General features: G+C 29.4%; 1 protein-coding gene across 1 annotated transcript; it reads right to left on the bottom strand.

Annotated features, from left to right (window-relative positions):
- Positions 1 to 7,461: 7,461 nt before the first annotated feature.
- On the bottom strand, positions 7,462 to 8,320 carry LOC101512999 (uncharacterized). Its single transcript, XM_004509836.1, has 2 exons — positions 7,598 to 8,320; positions 7,462 to 7,509 (listed from the first exon to the last, which is right to left on the bottom strand). The coding sequence occupies exons 1-2, from the start codon at positions 8,318 to 8,320 to the stop codon at positions 7,462 to 7,464; spliced, it is 771 nt and encodes a 256-aa protein (XP_004509893.1).
- Between the last annotated feature and the right edge of the window lie 11,182 nt (positions 8,321 to 19,502).

The following is a 19,502-nucleotide window of genomic DNA, read 5'->3' as shown; positions in this document are numbered from 1 at the left end:
AAAATGAATCCATCTAAATTGTTCATACATAAATATTACAAAATGAGTCCTTTTAAATTGATCTATATATAGTTCTATTATAATAAAAATGGTATTTTTAGGTAAACAAATAAAATATGACTCTAAAAAAAATACTTTCTATCTCTAAATAACCATTGTTATAGAAAGAAAAAAAGAAGTTAAAATGAATTAAAATGAATATTTTTAAAAGAATTATAATTTTACTTTTTAAAATATAAATAAACTATTTTACCTTTTATTCTATTAAAATTAATTTAGTTATTTGTATTACTCTTAAATTATTATATTTTATAATATATTTATAATAATAATTGTTGCCAAAACTATTTATAATAGTAAAAATTAATATTCAGTTTTTCAAACACTTGCTCGCTTTGAAAATGATATATAAATATATTATTAGTCTTTAAAGATAATTTAATCAATACTTAATTTTATATTAGAACAATGTAAATTAAATGCGATCAATAATATTTTTTAGTATATGTAATTTGATTATTATTATTTATAATTTATTCAATATAGAGAATATTTTAAAATAAAAATAAAATGTAAAATATTAAATTATATTTTTTTTTTGTCATAAGTTTTGTTGTTGTTATACTTTACTATAGTAATAAAACAATAAGTGTAAATTAGACCTTTTTAAAAGTAACAATTTTGAAGGGGTGTATTATTATGAGACAATGAGTGGAAAAAATGATTGTTTTATTGTGTTGTGATGTGTTTGTGTGGGATGAGAAAAAAGTTAATATAAATCCTTAACCTTGGTCAACTCTGCAATGGCCTCCTCGTATGACTCTTCTGCCACGTCTACCTTCCACACACACAACAAAGTTTTATTATTGATTATGAATCAAACAGTAAAATATTTATAGACATATACCCTAATAAATAATTAAACGATGAGATTATATACAGCGGCGGAGTTTGACCGATAATTTTGGGGTGGCCGACGTAGAAACATCTGAATCTTATATGCAACATAAAACACTTATCTAAATCAATCAATTTTTTTACTCTTCTTTATTCTCACAAACTTATCTAAATTAATCAATTTAAGAAGCATAAAACATCTTATATACAAAAAAAAAATCTAAAACACTTTATATGGACAAAAAAACTCAAACAAAAATGCAACAAAACTCAAACACCTTCTATGCAACAAAAAAAATTCAAACACTCTATATGAACATAAAATCAAACAACTTATGTGCAACAAAAAAAACTCAAATACTTTATATAAACATAAAATCAAACATCTTATGTGCAACACAAAAACTCTAAAAAAATCATAAATTGAAACTCTAAATCAAAATTTCAACTCCCAATCAAAGCTCCAAACTCAACAATAACAAAATAAACTCTAAATTTCATGATAACTGAAGAACATAAGCAAAAAGTTGCACTAACAAAATCAAAACTAACAAAATAGAAATCCGAATTCCAAATCAAAACTAACAAAAATCAGAACTAACAAAATAGAGAAGTGAACAGAAAAAACTGAATTAGATTTAAATATTGTTATAATTTTTTAATTTTGATCAGAATATTATAGTAATTTTACTTATAATTTTTTTTTTGGGTGGCCACGGCCCCCCTATATTCCTACAAAGCTCTGCCCCTGATCATATAAAAGAGTGAACAGAAAATCGTATTCGTAGACAGTGTCACCTTTTGTATGAATGAACAAAACGAATAGAAATTGTGGTAGTGGTGTGTGGATCAGCCACCAATTTGACACACCGTAGAGAGAGAAAAGAGAACAAGACTGGAATGCGTATTGTGCCACCCAAGATTAGGGGTGGGAATAGGCCAGGCCAGGCTTTGCAAGGCCTGAGCCTGGCCTACGATTAATTTTTTAGGCCTAAGCCTGGCCTACGGCCTATCATAGGCTTTTTTTTCGGCCTGGCCTGGCCTTTTTAAAAGCCTGGCCTGGCCTGGAAGCCTATTTAAAAGCCTTATTCATATTAAAATATTTAAATGCTCTCCACATACCAATATCAATGTACATATCTATATATATTAAACAAAAATAATTTTTCTAACAAAATAATTTTTAAAAAATCTGAAACAAACATCCTTTAAACCCTAAAACATAATTCTTGGTTTCAAAGAATAGATTTTTTTTTTGAAACAAATGTACCAATTATTACCTCTCAAACAAATATGGAAGGACTACTGAGTTATTGACTAATTGAATGGCTACCGAATATGGAACTACTACCAAATATGGAATGACTATCGAATATGGAATGACTACTGAGTGATTGTCTAATTGATAAAATTTAAAATAGGAAATAATATTATTAATATAATAATAAAAAATAACATTAATAAATAATTAAATATATATAGGTCGGCCTGTCAAGCCTAATAGGCTTCTTTATAAGCCTGAGCCTGGCCTATTTAAATAAATAGGCTTTAAAAATAGCCTGAGTCTGGTCTTTTTATTAAATAGGCCAGGCCAGACCATAAGTAGGCCAGGCCATAGGCCCCTGTCGGACGGCCTAGCCTATTCCCATCCCTACCCAAGATGGAGGTATTAATATTACTAGTGTTGGTGCAGGGAACGCACACATCCCACCGTCAATTTAATTGCTTACGTTATGAGTCCAAGTATAGAAAACATAAATAAATCTAAGAAATATGGTCATAATTGGGATTTTTGTAACTTTTGCATATTTGTTCCGTTTCACCAATGTTGTGCTGACATGCATTTTTTTAATTTTTATTTTATTTTATTGTCGATGTATTATTTTTGGACAAGATTTATTGTCGATGTTTTAAAAACCCAAGATAGAACCAATGAGATATAAGAGTCGGTTTATAAGAACAAAAAATAAAAATATTAATATTAATAAATTTATTTATTACCGTCAATTTTTAAATATTTTTATACATATACTTTATATAGAAAAATATGAGATATTAAATATTACTATTAATATTTAAAATATAAACAATAAATGAAAATATAAAACTCATTAAAATAATAAATAAATCTTAAAAGTCATAGAAATAAAATCTTTAAACTTTTTTTATAATTAAGAATAATTAATTAATAAATTAATATAAATAAAGAGAAGCAAATATTTATAGATAATTTGTGCAAATCATTATTTATAAAATAAAATAGGTTAAATTCACAAATAAATATATAAAATAAACTAAAGAAATGCTAACATGTGCCCTTAAAATACTTATAATAAATATATAAATTTTATATTAAAAATTGTATTTTTTTTTCAAAAGTTATACATTCTATTTTTTAAGATATAATAAGTATTTGTAAAATTCTTAACAACTCTTTACCCTTCCTTTAGTTCTTCTTTCTACGAATTTGGAACATCTACACAAAAATTCCTTTCCATTCTCTCCCATTAATATATTCTTCTCTTCTTTCTTATTCTCTCTCTTTAATTTTTTCTCCCTGTCCCTCTTTAATTTTCTTTTATTTTTTTTAATATTGATATATTGTAGTGCCTAGAATGAGAGGTGCGTTTGGTCAAATTATTTGCAACTTGATAGGTGATAATGGTGAAGGTGCAGAGAGAATTCCACCAACAACATCAAACAGAAGACGAAACGAAGCAAATCGTCCAATTAGACAGCGTAGTCGAAGACAAGATGTCTAGGATGATGCCACTGAGCCTACTGAGCATGCACATATGGAGGAAGATGTCATTGAGCCTCAATAGATGGAGTAGGCTGAGGAATAGTATGTTGCACATGCTGCCGATACTAATGATGATGATATTCGTGATGCTTCTGCACATGCTGATGATATTGATGAGCATGATCAACAGACTGGATTCCCCGAGGGACCGATGGTGACATGTGTGTTGACACAATATGAGTACCACGTGGCTCGGAGGCTATGGGAAGGAGAGGTATATGTTAATTAATTTTTAATTATATTTATTTATTTGTTTATTTAAGTTTATTAAATTAATTAATTTATGTTTATTTAATTTAAGTTTATTTAATTAATTGTTTATTTAATTTTATTTAATTAATTGTTTATTTAAGTTTATTTAATTAATTTTTATTTAATTTTATTTAATTAATTATTTATTTAAGTTTTTTAACTAATTAATTATTCTGTAATTACTCGCAGGATCGTGGATCCTTAAAAGTTATTACTCATGGATTGAAGCTAAAAAAGTTTGCCGAAGTTCCTGTGCCAAATCCTGTAGAGCATTGGATTCAGGAATCTGGGATGATGCATCTGTCTTCAGGCTACCTCATTGTGGTTGATGCTGGTCTGATATCCGCATTTGTTGATGGTACAGGGAGACCAACTCATTTCATTTTCCATTTGGAGAGATGACTATCACTTGAGACGACGTCGCGACTCTCCTTCACATCTCACCCAATGATAAATTTTTTGATGCACATGTGGATATGAACACTAATAATGCTGCAAGAGCTGCATATGAGTACTTAGGTGCAATATGGGAGGAAGCATGTGCTGAGATTAATTATAATAAATGTGTCCAGTATAGATTGCAATGGTTGCGTGATTTATATAATCGTCTCATTCAAACTAACCAGTTTGAGTGTGCGGCTAGAACGTATCTGTTGGATTTAGTTGGCTGCACTATTTTCGCCGATAAAACACATATGCGTGCTGAGACGAAATACATTAGTTTTTTTATTGATTTACGTCGTTGTCGGGACTATTTGTGGGATTCCGCGGAATTGGTTTTCCTTTATGACAATCTGGGAGATGGAGCTATCCATGACACTCAACAGTTGGGAGGTTACATGACCCTACTACATGTATGTCATTTATATTAAGTTGTGTTACTTATTTATTTATGAAGTTGTGTTATTTTATGATGTTACTTATGTTGCAGTGCTGGATTTACGAACACTTCCCTAAGATATGTAAGCGAGGTGATAGAGGAGCGATTCCTGTACATCTTCCAAGAGCATGTAAGTGGAATGCAAATATGATGTTGAAGGCGGATTGATGACATATCGTCAGAGACTTAATGCTTTGTTCCTCGAGGATGTAGTGTTTACACCATATGATGATGATAGAGCTAATCATCTGTTTGTATCAATTTCGATGTTTTTTGGATATCTTCGATGTGGTGGAGTCTCAGTCCCATATTTTCCAAAGCGATGTCTTCGACAGTTTGGTCGTATTCCGTGCATTCTGCGTGACGGTCCTCCGATGTCGAACAATATAGATTGGGTGTGGCAGACTATGAAATCATCTATAATGGCCTTTCAGAGCCTATATCCTGTTGCGACTTTTCTTGGAGAGGTCATTGTACACTACTATACATGATACATTAGTGTTTCACATCCTCTGATCCTCCTTTCATCCACTGTTGCGCCTTCAAGTCCACCTACTGCTGCTGCACATGCTAGCCCATCATCGAAGCGAGACCGTAGAACAACTGAGCTTGTACGTAGGGCCATAAATTTGGTAACTCCATTTAGTGAACTTCATAACATATTAAGTGAGTTAAGCCTCTTGTACGAAGATGTTGAAGTAACAATGTCGATTTACAAGGAAGGGGGTTTGAATTGTAAATGTACCTATTTAAAAATTCCTGAATAAACCTCGAGATTTAACTCAAGAATGATCTTGGTTAAGAAAACAGAAAACGTTCTTGGTTTTTACCAGAAAATGGAGAACGTTCTTAGTTAGCTTAAAAATAAAAATCCAGTTTGCATTTTACCTTAGTTAATCAATTAAGCTTAATAAATAAAGAGATAAGAAAAGGAATACCACACAAAGATATTTCCTGGTTCACTCAACTTGGGTTACGTCATGTCCTCACAACTATGAGATTTTCCACTAAGTGTTCAAAACAAAGAACCTTCTTGGTTTTACAGCACCTAGCTTAGATCAATCTTGATCTGTTACAAGCTCTATTTATTTCCACCCAGAAATTAAATTAATTACCTATCGATCTTGAGAGGATTCGTTACAATCTATTCAAACTATACTTAAATTCTTATAGTTTGAGTTTTACAATAATGATGAGATTGTTTTGATAGAATCTGAAATGTCTCAACTCTTGTTTGAGATTTGATTATTTACAAAGAATTAAGTAGTAATAACACAGTGTGGTATAAAAGTTCAAAATTGATTCTTCTTTGTGAAAATGAGAATTTCAAGTATGTGAGTGTGAATGATTTATAAGACTTTGATAGCACTTGAACTTTTGCCTTTTTCCTGGACATTGGCCTTTCTTTTATAGGCCTTTGGAGCATTTAATAATGGTCAAAAGAGCTGTTGGTAGTGATTTGTCAGTTTTGACCAAAACCAATATCTATGATTAAAAATATTTCAGCCTTTGAACATTTTGAATTTGTTTTGACTAATGTTGTTACAGACTTCTTTGATTAGTTTGCCTTTGAGTTTAATGATCCTTGAAACTTCTCATTTAATCATTGATGTTACAGCTTCGATCTGGAGCCTTGATTTTGTCCAAAACAGTTTGGTGAATGATTATAAACTTCTGCAGAATTAAGGATATCAATGCTGAAATTCTGCATAAACGGAGATTGATTATCAATCTGGTTTTGAAAGTTTGGACTTTCAGGAGATTGATGATCAATCTGGATATTCAATTTTGATCATTCTGGATATCTTCCTGGTGTCTTGTACAGATCATGATTGATTAAACTTTCTTGACAGTTTGACTGAATAAGATTTGGGCAGTTTCAACTAGCTTGATTCGAGACCTTTTATCTTAATAATTTTAAAGCCTTCTTTGACTGAAATGAATCATATTTGTTCCTTGCCATGTGCTGATGAACTTGGTTTAAAATTCATTGACAAAAGCTTCGTTGAAATAATGGAGATTGATTGGTTAAGAGGCTGTGACGACCAGTCTTGAACCTGGAGATCATTCTCTGTTTTGTCCTGAATATTCTTGTTTCTTTATTTGTTTAATTTTTAACTGTTTTCTTTTCTTTGCTTGAATCCTATCGTTGAATTAATTCACTCAAAAACACAAGTTAAAATAACATAACATTTTAGAATCATAATTAACATTCTTAATTAACCTTTGTTTATTTTCATCAAAACTTTAATTTGAGAGTTTGTCTTAACAATGATTGTGTTATGTATGATTTCATTTAGTGATTGTGTTTAGTGAATTTCATTTAATTTTTTGTGTTATTTATGAATTTTTATTTTGAGTTAATCCACATTTATTTTGAGTTAATCCATAATAAAAGATATTCAAAATGATAAAACGTAAATGATAAAACAAGATGATTTGATAAATGATGGATCAATGATAAATGATATCCTAATAATCCTTGATAAATGATATACAAGATATTCTAATCTTCATTTAATGAAATACAAGATGATTTGATAAATGATGGATCAATGTGTTCCCAATGTTTCATACCTGTTGCATAAGCTATTTCCCACGTCTTTGCACACTCACTACAAAAGTCTTTTCAATTTTGTGAAGTAGGTGGCAAAGGACAATGAGACTTCAATTTAATCTAAACAAGAAAATATTAAACATTAATTTATCTGAACAAGAAAATATTAAACATTAATTTAATAAACAACACTAATCATAAATTTTACCTGTAGCCAATGATTTTCATTGACAAATCCAATTGCTAGTAAAGAGTAAAGATAAGACTCTTTCGATGGTGCTTTGTTTAGCAGAAAGAATGTCATATTCAGATTACGATGCAACGACACCAATATGACATTATATAGTGTTGCTATCACGTAACCCAAGTCTGGTATAGACATCCACATATCTTTTCCTTGAGCACCCAGTCCTGATATTTTCAATGAGTTTCGCACTGATTCAACACTGTCATAAAAAACATTGGAATAAAGATCTTGATGTAGATGAATCTCTTTATCTAATTGTGATCGAACTAAAGACCAAGATTCTTCTGTCCAACCTAACAATGCTATAGTTGCGCAAAACCCACAATTTCCATCAGACACAACATCTATTATCTTCTCAATATACGGATGTATAAAAATAGGAAAATGTATGTGAAATGGTTGCCTTGCAGAATACTGTGATGATTGATTTGCAGAAAGTTGAGATGATTGCCTTGCAGAACGTTGAGATGGTTGCTTTGCAGATTCTTGAAAGGCATCAACATACTCCCAATATGAAGGATCAAGAGAAGTATCAAATTCTTTTTTCCTTTTACTAGCTCCTTTGGTTCTCACCTTCTCTGGTGGTGCAAGTATTAATGTTTTATGTAGAAATACAACTTCACGCATCTTTGTCTTGAATATCCTTTGACCAAAAATATCGTGTTTCTTCATGTACGCTTTCATTGCTTCCAACTCTTCTTAAAAGTCATAATCTGATAAAGATTCTTCATCCTCAAATTCATGCTCAGTGCTTAACTTTCTCCAAAAAACATGAATGTTATCTAAAGGGATAACATTACTAGATATCTGTAACTTTGCCAACTCACAAGTACATGGTAATCCATGAGTTGTTTTGATTGAGCAACCACATTTTATTTTGTCAGTACCCACAATCTTTCAGCCTCTGTAAATGTTTGTCAATATTTTTTAAACATTTCCTTGATGGACAATGATGTAGACTTTGAAAAAATGGTGAATTACACACATGCTCCACATCCTTGATGATTTTCTAAAAAGAAGATTGAATGATACATATTTGGTTCTTCAACATCATATTCACAACATCCCAACTTTTACACAAATCACCAAAACTTGTTTGCAACATATTTTTCAATCTCCAATGAGCAGACTCAAATCTACAAATAAATTAAATAGCACAAATTAAAATAAATCACATAAACTAGTAAATCATATTTTCTAAAACAAAACAAATAAAAACAAATCATAATTTAAAAATACATGTTAGATGTTGTGTTCCCCAAATGCATCACTCTATTGGTCAAAACCTTTAAAAATCTTTTTTTGTAAGGTGTTAACCATGAATCTTTCATATAATCAACAAAAAGAATAATATCGGCGCACATTAGCTCAAAGTGTTGCAAGTTATGATCATACTCCTCCACACTAGTCGAATATACAAATTTTTCCATAAATCCATTACTTCTTCTTGTCTATCCTTTTTCACATATTGTTTGCATCTTGTCCCAACATTTTTTTCAATATGAAAACGATATAGCAAATGTATTGAAGTAGGAAACACAATACTAATCGCATTCATCATGGCAAGATCTCTATCAGTCACAATAACTTTAGAAATTAAAGTTTCAGATTTAAACCATTGTTGTACCTTTTCAAATGCTCAGATGAAGTTATCTTGCCACTCTTGTTCCAAATAAGCAAACCCAACCGAAAATGTCAAACTAGTAGATGTGACACCGACAATTTCAAGTAATGGTAACCGATATCTATTTGTTTTGTATGTGCTATCGCATATCAAAACAAAACGAAACGTATTTAACAACTTTATACAATCAGTATGCGTCCATAATATATCTATCAAAACATCTGAATTCTCTCGTCTTCTTGTCCAATGCACATGATTTTCTTGTTGTATTAACTTCAACAGATGCTGCATTTATGTGTACGAATCTCTCAATCATGATCGATAATTACTCCTTACTTTATATATTTGACTGGGAATTATGAGATTAACTTTATTTCTCTCTTTCAAAGCATTTAAAATTAATCTGGGTGCAAACTTATACTTTGTCATGTCATTGACAAATTTCTTCTCTTCTTCTTTTAAACGCCCAAAATAAGAATGACCGATTACAGTATCAAGTAAATCATGATTGTGTGTTCCACAACGAACACTAATTTTCCATCCTTCACCGACACTTAACGGTATACATCTGAGAGTAAACAGACAATTTTTCTTATGAGAGCAAGTAACTGTTGATTTTGATTTATATCTTCCACCTCTTTCGCATCCCAAAATCAATTTGTCTTGATTTACGGTTGCTTTATCAGATCGAATGGTAACAATTAAAAATTCATTTTGCCTTCCAATGGTTTTTGCTCATTCAAATACAGCTTCTCGAGAGAGAAATACCTACAAAATATGTTTCAAATAAAACATCAAATATATCGCTATAATAAAAATTTGATCAGTGATGAATTATTAGTAATACTTGATCGGTGATGGATTTTTCTTTAGAATCTATAACCGTTCTTGAAACAGGAACCCCAACTCTACTCATACCTAACTTCAAAAATAGTAATAAATTTAATTAATAATAATATTATAATTTTTTTTTCAAAATATGTTTTTAATTATAACATACATTAGTAATTTAAAAAAAATTGAAAATTTTGAAACTTTCGAATTTTTTGAAACTTTCGAAACTGACTTACTTCGAATGTATGAAAGCTTCGAAGGATATGTGTTTCGGAAGTTTCAAATTCATCAAAACTTTCAAAACTTTCGGGAGATTTTCACTTCTGAACTTTCACATTCATCAAAAGTTTCACATGTTGCTGGAAAATATCATTTCGAAAGTTTGGTATTTTTCAAAAGTTTTGAAATTGGTAATTATTTCTGTAAAATTACATTTCGAAAGTTTCCAATTTAACAAAAGTTTCGAATAAATCATAAAACTCACTTTGTTATTATTTCGAAAGTTTGAAACTTTCAAATATTAAAAAATTTTTGGTAAGTTTCGAAAGTGGAGCTGAGAAAATAGAATGGTAAATTTTTTTATAGTTTTATACAAAATAAAAAGGGGAAAATGGTCATTAATAAATAATGGGGGATGAGAGGTAAACTGGGGGTGAACGATACAATTCTCTTTCTCCAGTTGTTTTCTCCCTAACCCATGTGTCCTTTATTTATTTATTATTTTTTATATATCTTGCAATGTCCAAAATTAGATATGAGGACAAATGGTATTCATGCCATTACCAACACGATGGAATTTTCAACTGCGTACCATGTCCAATTCCTGGTTCAATTGATCGGTCTGATTTTGAAAATAGTGTTTATGCTGCCCCTCTTTTTCTATATAGATGTCCTCTTTGTTATACTTGTTTGTAGAGGGGCACAAAAATATATATACGAAAATTAAACTGATAGAATTTTTTAAATATATTAAGAATTCTCTAATAAATATATTAATATAGCAAAGTTAAATAACTTAATATATTATTTGGTTAATTGGTTTAAATGCTTGAGTTTAATTTAAAGTAATACATCTTTTAAGTTACCAAGGATTACAAACATTTTCAAGAGTTGTTTTCTTTCACCAATTAGTATAAGTTTCTTTATAAACATAGAAATTTTAGAGGCATAATAAAGAACATGAATTTTCATGTTACATGAATTAAATTTCTGTAAAAAATATTTTTTTATCAGTTCTTCATTTCTCTAGTGCACGAGAGTAAATAAATAAACTTTATTCTGTAAACTATCATTGATCGATATGATTGATGTGAATGTGCAATTCACTTCAAGGATTTCAAAGTATCATGAATGAGATTCGTTGGTTAACTCGTTTGCATCTAATATATATAGATTGGTGGATGAATCAAACATAAAGCTTAGTATGATACACACGCTTTGGAATGTATTTGTGCAACCTTCATTATCATTAATTTCACCATCTTCTTGTTCAAGATTTGCAGCGTACCTCCAACAAAAGATCTAACAATCTTTAGGTTCGATTTTAATTTTCATTTATTTTTGAAGAATGGATGTATCTTTAAAGAAGATGAACAATCACATATTTATGACTATGGTGAAATATGCATAATCAATTTATAGTAATATATGATATGTTTGATATTCATATATTAAGTTAAATATAGTATATTCATCAGGATTGCATGTCTTGTCGCCGACTTGCTAGCATATACAATTAATGATAATTTTATTCTAGTTTATATATGCATGAATTTTGTTTGTTTGGATTTTGAAAATCAGTTTGTCTTGATTTTTATTAGTGACATTGTATGAGTTTGACTATTGGCTGATGTATTGATTTCAAATCTTATATTTTGAAATTGTTGACAAAAAAAACACACACTCACACACACAAACACAAAAACTGAAAGGACAATTTGTTGTAAAAATTTTATTGAACCTCTTAATTTTGGAAATAAAATTGGCGTAGATGTTAATTATCACGGTTGTAGATTATAAAATTTATGTGGTTCTAAATTTCTATGATTTTATGAAATACTCATATTTGTAATGCTACAACGAGTTCATATTTTGATACTAACAAGTATGTGATTTTATTAGCATTCATATGTTTGACTTATGAGCATGCTTGTGTACTAGTTTATTATAAAAGTAGTCTAAGTAACTTTCATAAATATCAAATGGAGTTTTAATTGGTTCATGCAAGAAGTTTTATTTTTATTTAGAATGAATGCTCTCATAGTATATGTGCATGATAATATTAAAGTAATTATTTATTGCTTGTCTTGATATTGAAAATAATTTGGATCTATTTTGAATTATTGTAAGTTGACAAATGTTTATGGAAGAAACTAATAAACAGTCTTAATTATTTTATTCATCGTTTATTTTCTATTGTGATACTTATTTGAATTTACAATAGAACATCAAATATGAAACTTCAATTAACAAATAGAATTCATGATGCATGTATTAGTTATAATATAACTAGGAAGAAATTGTTTCTTTAATAGAAATTAAATGAATTCTTATTTGTTAAGGAGTAGATGACTTGAATTAAATGTATTAGCCTTGGATATATTGAAAAAGGGATTATAATTTTAAATTGAGATGCTTATTAAATATAGTAAAAATTAGAATGACATAAAAATTTGTGTAAGTGATAATCGAGATGCTTATCAATTGTATGTGATACAATGTCAAAAGATTAAATGGCAAAAGTGCCATGGTTTGGTGATAGTTGGTCAACACTATCAAAAATATATAAATGATGTTATGATTTGTTTATATGTGGATGATATGTTAATCTTTGATATCAATTTAGATGAGGTAGAAAAGACTAAAATTTTCTTATAAAAAATTTGGATATGAAAGATTTAGGTGAAACATATGTGATTTTAGGAATTAAAATCATAAGAGATGATGTAAATATTGATTTATTCCAATCTCACTATATTGAGAAAGTGCTAAAGAAATTTGATCATTTTGATCGTAAATATATTTCTACCATATTTGATCAAAATGTTAGTTTACAACCACATAAAGAATGTCCTGTGGCACAACTAGATTAATCAAAGGTAATCAGATGTTTGATGTAAGTCATGACTTGTATCAGACATGATATAACATATATTGTTGGAAGATTAAGATATTGGCATGCTATTAATAACGTATTAAAATATTTGAAAGGAATAGTTATCTATAGTTTAATTTATAGTGGATATCCTTCATTTTTGGAAGGATATACATATGTCAATTAGGTAACTTATGTTGAAGATCATGACTCCACAAGTGGATGGATCTTCAACCTTGGTGAAAGTGTAATTTCTTCGAGTTTAAAGAAATAACCTTGAATTGTTGATACCCCATGGCTGCATAATTTATTGCTCTAGCTGCGGGCTGTAAAGAGGCTGAATGACTAAGAAATTTGTTTTATGAGAGACATATTTGACCAAAGCAAATGACACCAGTATCTATACATTGTGATAGTCAATCAACACTATCAAAAGCATATAGCCAACAATACAAAAAAAAAAAATCTAAACATATTTATTTAAGACATAGCTATGTAAAGGATTTAATGAAGTGATATCCATAGTGTTTGTAAGAACTTAAAAGAATCTTGTAGATCCTTTGACTAAAGGTCTGACAAAGGACATGGTGTTGAAGACATCATTAGGAATGTGATACAAGCTCATATCTAAATAATCACCAATAGCGGAAACAATCAACTCAAACTTGAGTAATATCAAGTCTTGAGTTCAATGATAAAAGTACACTATTATAGTGATTGAGGTACTTGCCAATAGATACATGCCAAAGGGTAAACGTACTTAGACCATAAAATAAAAGTGGTAGGATGAAGTCTCCTCTTAATAGACATATAGCATATATTTACTGGAATATATAATTATGAGTGTATTTCTGATATAGTTCAAGGGTTTGACTCTTAAATTCTCACGAAAAAGATATGAGACACAAGACCTTATCAAACGTGTCATCTTTATAATTCGACCAATGTTACCGATATTTCATGTGTGAGTTATGCACACTTGTTCTAATGAACGGTTGGTTCAAAGCTTGTCTACCAATCTATTCGGGGGTGAGTGAAAACATAATTTACAAAGTAATGGTTTAAATCGTAAGATACCTTTATCTAAAACCATGAGATTTCCGGAATAACGAATTTAGATATATTTTGAAAATGATGGAGGTTTGTGAGGGGAATTTCCAAAATATATTTGGAATTCTCTAATAACTATATTAATGTAGCAAAATTAAATAACTTAATGTATCACATGGTCAAGTGGTTGCAATGTTTGTGTTTAATTCAAACTAATGCATCTTTTTAAGTTACCAATGGTTAAAAACCATTTCAAAAGTTGTTTTCTTTCACCAATTGGTATGAGTTTCTCTATAAATAGAGACACTCTAGAGGCATAAATAAGAACATGAACTTTCACGTTACATGAATCAATTTTCTGTCAAAATATTTCTGAGTCATTTCTTCCTTTCTCTAGTGCACAAGAGTAAATGAAATAACTTTATTATGTAAACTATCATTAATCGATATGCTTGATGTGAATGTACAATTCACTTCAAGGATTTTAAAGTATCCTGAAAGGGGATTGACCGGTTAATCCGTTTGAATCCAATATATATAGATTGGTGCGACAAATCAAACCTAAAGCTTAGTGTGATCCACATGTTTTGGAATTTCTTTGTACAACCTTCATTATCATCAATTTCATCGTCATTTTATTCAAGATTTGAAGCATATGACCAACAAAAGATCCAACAATTAGAGATAAATTAAGCATTAAAATTAAGCTACGTCAAATAAAAAGGACAATCTTTATCATAGTTATTATTGATTATTGTGTTTTGAGTTTGTATTACACAAATTACAAAAATAATAACATTGATTAATAAGTATAATTTCAATACATGTATGCATGTATAGCTCACTTCTTAGGAGCTAGGGACACAAATGACTCATTTGATGATCATGATATAGTAGAGACTAGATTAAGCATATAACTAGTTAATTCTTGGTTAACTAACGCAACTACGATGTTGAATTGTAAATTCGGTAACTTGCCTTTTAGTTGTTTGGGGTTGTCAATTGGAGATAATCTTTGTAGGCTAGTCTTATTGATTATTGTGTTTTGAGATTGTTTTACACAAACTACGAAATAATAACATTGATTGGGAGTTTAGAATTAATGGACCCAAAATGCAACTTTTTTTATGAATCTTAATGTTAATTTAAAATTATAGTCTCAATGTCTCTAATTGTAGATATAATATGATATTTGCACGTGATGTCAAATAATGATGATGTGAGCCGAGAGGATCCTAAATTCAATTTCAATATGGAGTCAATTTTTATTATGGAATCGAGATACTACATACAATAATATATGACTTTTCATCAAAAGATTCATTAACTATTAAAAAGATGAGATTGGCTATAAACAAAGTTAACTTTTAATAACTGGTAAAGACAATCTGTTATACACAATTCTTGAAAAGATCTTAATGAGTAATTTGCATGAAATATCAGCATTCATGGCTAGAACATAGCAACTATGCTTTTTGAGCATCATCAACATTCATGATGCAGTCACAAGCCTCTTGAGTTGAGATAATTATCATTATTTAACTAGAGTTCATTCAGAATAGTTCCAACTAGTTCTAGAATAAGCGCAAAATCCTCATACCTTCCACAAACCATCACTTGCCAAAATGGTGAACTCAGTGTCCTCATTAATCTTGATAATCATCATGGTTCTGCAATTTTCCATCTCCAAATGCTCTTGTCATTGCTAACTGCCCATCCACTCTTAGAACACACCCTAATTCTAGTCTTATTGATTATTGTGTTTTGAGATTGTTTTACACAAACTACAAAATAATAACAATGATTAACAAGTAAAATTTCAATACATGTATGCATGTATAGCTCACTTGGTAGGAGCTAGGGACACAAATGATTCTTTTGATGATCATGATATAGTAGAGACTAGATTAAGCATATAACTAAAAAGTTCTTGGTTAACTAATCCAACTACGGTGTTGAATTGTACATTCGATAACTTGTCTTTTATTTGTTTGGGGTTGTCAATTGGGGATAATCTTTGTAGGCTAGTCTTTTGGAATCCTATTATCGGAGTGGAGAAGTTGTAATTTGTTTTATGAGACGTTGACTCATTCTCTTAAATGCTGTTTTGTCGGTTTAGTTTCTTACTTTTTCCTAAGCTTTCTTGTGTACTATTTTAAAAATTGAATATTTATTCAAATATTTTATTTTGAGGATAGAGTGGAGAGGTTCGCAAAATTAATTAGGTTAAGGAGAAAAGGATTTGTTTACCTAAAAATATGTGGACATGGTGGTACGCAATTTGAGAGCGTTTAATTTATCTTTGTTGAGAAAATGGTATTGGAGGTTAAAGGTGGATAGAGAAGGGTGTGAACTTGTATAAATTTTTAATGAAAAAATATAAGGGTGATGGTATGTTTGGTAGTTGCCTCTCTACTGCTTTATCAAATGTGATTGGTGATGGGGGAGATTATTATTTTGGAGCAACCCGTGGTCAAATGGAGGTGTGCTGAAGGAGAGATTTAGTAGATTTTTTAATTTGGCGGTCGATAAACATGTAATAGTGGCTGATATGGCGTCCTTCAAGAGTTTAGGGGTAGTGGGCGGAGGTAAGGGTGTTTATGATGTAAAAACTAAACTTAACTGAACCACATTAATGGTTTGATTTAGTTCTCTAAAATCATTTTCGAATTAGATTCAGTTCAATTTTTAATCTATTTGAAATTGGTTTATAAATATAAACTACTTTTTAGTTAAAATTGGTTTCAAATTAGTTCTTTGAGAAAATAATTTAGAAATTCTTTTTACAAAAGAATTTCATTTTTTTGAGAAAAAAGTTTTTGATTTTTTTCTAAGAAAAATAGATGCAAAAAATTTTCAGATAAATAAATTCTGAGATAAAAGGTTTCGATTATTTTTCAAAAAAAAAAATTGAAATTGTTTTTACAAATTTTTCTGAGAAAAATAGATGTTAAAATTTTCTTACTAGAGAAACTCAGATAAGGCTGGTTCTAACACCGTTGAAAGAATTATATCAAGAATCATTCATGACCCTTTTTTATTATTCTTCTTTAGTATATATCTTTTGTATCTTTCTCATGAGTAACTTAACCCTATTTGTTAGGGATAAGTGAAACAAGATGAAACCCTTATTTGACTTATTTGATTTCTAGTTATATGAAAGAGTTTATTGAATCATTTTTGTCATCTTTGTGCTTAATGCTTTTTATTTCTTAATAAACTTTAAATTGTTTTAGATTCATATTTTGAAACGGAAGTGGACTTTAAGAATGCTTGAGATGAGAAATTCATAATATTGTAGTCTAGGGATAGATGCAGGTCATGAAACAAATTTAATTATTTGCATATGCACTAGCTTAATAAGGGAATTTTTGTAATTTAAAACTTAATTCTAATATCAAATCCACAAATAAATGAGAGGTTACTTTGGAGTTAAAGGTTCTGTCACTAAGGAATTAGGGCAAGAATAATAACGAGAATTTGGTAATAGTTCATTAAAGGAATCTAGTAACTAGGATTAAATTAGAAACCTAAGTTAGATTCGAAGTGAAACTTATCTCTGACATTTTTCTTATTGGAAAAGTTCAATATTGTTACTCTTGTTAGTTTCAAAATTATTCAATCAATTGAGAAATATTTTGTTCCATTTTGTAATTAATTTTAATTCAATAGTATAATGCAATCCTAGAGTTTGGCACTTGGATGTATCGTTTTATTATTACTTGCAACGATTCAATACACTTGCCGAAATACTATTAAATTACGACATGACCATAATGGTCATTATGGTTGTAATGGTTGGACGAGAAATAAGTGATAATTTGTCAAACCAAGGCAACAAGGATTACCGTGTGGCCATAAAGGCCATTACGGTTGTAATCGGCTCAACTTTTGCTATTGAATCATTTTTCTTCAATAAAATTTTGATGGTTTATTGTAATTAAAGTCCATAAAGGCACCCAACGCTATAAATAAAGACACAAATATTTACTCTTATTTTTTTATACTTGTTTTCTTAACATTTTTATAGTTTCAATAATATTTAGTTTTCTATTTTTATTTTATTATTTTAAAATGTTATTTTAGCTTTCCAATATTTTTATATTTAAGCTTTGATTCTACTATGATCATGTGTGAGTAGATCTTCCTTGTCTTGAGATTGTAGGATTTCCAATTATAGATCTCTAACGATGTGTATTTCTTTATGTCATGGGTATTAATCTTTTAATCCAATCTTAGTAAGAGTCACGTTTGTACTTGGATATAAAATAATATACTGAAAGATGGATTTGATATTTGACCCACAAGATTGAACAAGAGAATGAAATCATGAAAATATATTTTGGTTCTTTTGAAATCATGAAAAATATTTTCTCTTAAAGGATTTTGTTAATACAACAATCATGAAAATAGGTTGGTTTTTAGTTTAAAATACACTTTTGCTTTTTTAAAGAAGGCATAAGTTATAATTTTTCATTTGATTTTTAAGAGTTTAATATCCATAATTTAGAGAAGATTAGTTTTATTGTATCCATCATTGTGAAAAATAATATCCTAAGGCTTTATTTTTTTGTGAATTTTAATAACAAATCACTATCAACAATCACATTTTTAGCTAATCATCATAGTAAAGAGAGATTGAGACTCATAACAAAGTCCTTGTGGGAACAATAATATTTAGTATTAGATAATTTTGGCACTTGCAGTCTTATCAATGCTCATGACACATGATAGTAGAAAAGTCTATGTTCTAAAAGCTTACCCTCAAGAAATGGGGATTTTTAGTATTTGGAGGAAATTAGAAAGGTAACATCGTAGGGCGTGACACAATAGGTAATGGTTCTCTTCCCTTTATTAAAAATATTTTATTTGTAAAAAGACTAATGCATAACCTACTAAACATGAGTTAATTAATTGACAATGGTTATGATCTAGTCTACAATCAAAAGTTATGTATGGAAATTAGTAAAAAAAAAATGGACATATACTATTTACTAGCATTGGAAAAATAATATTTACAAACTATATTTATGAGATTTAGAAAAATTAGAAGTAAAGTGTCTTATGTTAGTGAATGAAGAATCACTGTTTTGATAAAAAAAAAAAAAGTTTGGGACATGCTAACTTGAGATTAGTCTAAAAATTGAAAAGACCTAACCCAATCAAAGATTTGCCAAATCTAGGGATGTTCTTTGTAAGGTATGTCAGAAAGGGAAACAAACACAATCACCATTTGCTTCGAAGAATGATGTTTCCACTTCTAA

The sequence above is a fragment of the Cicer arietinum genome, chromosome 7 (genome assembly GCF_000331145.2).
Source record: "Cicer arietinum cultivar CDC Frontier isolate Library 1 chromosome 7, Cicar.CDCFrontier_v2.0, whole genome shotgun sequence".
In the NCBI taxonomy this organism is placed as follows: domain Eukaryota; kingdom Viridiplantae; phylum Streptophyta; class Magnoliopsida; order Fabales; family Fabaceae; genus Cicer; species Cicer arietinum.
Note: the sequence above shows the minus strand (reverse complement) of the source record. Positions and strands in the feature narration are given on the sequence as shown.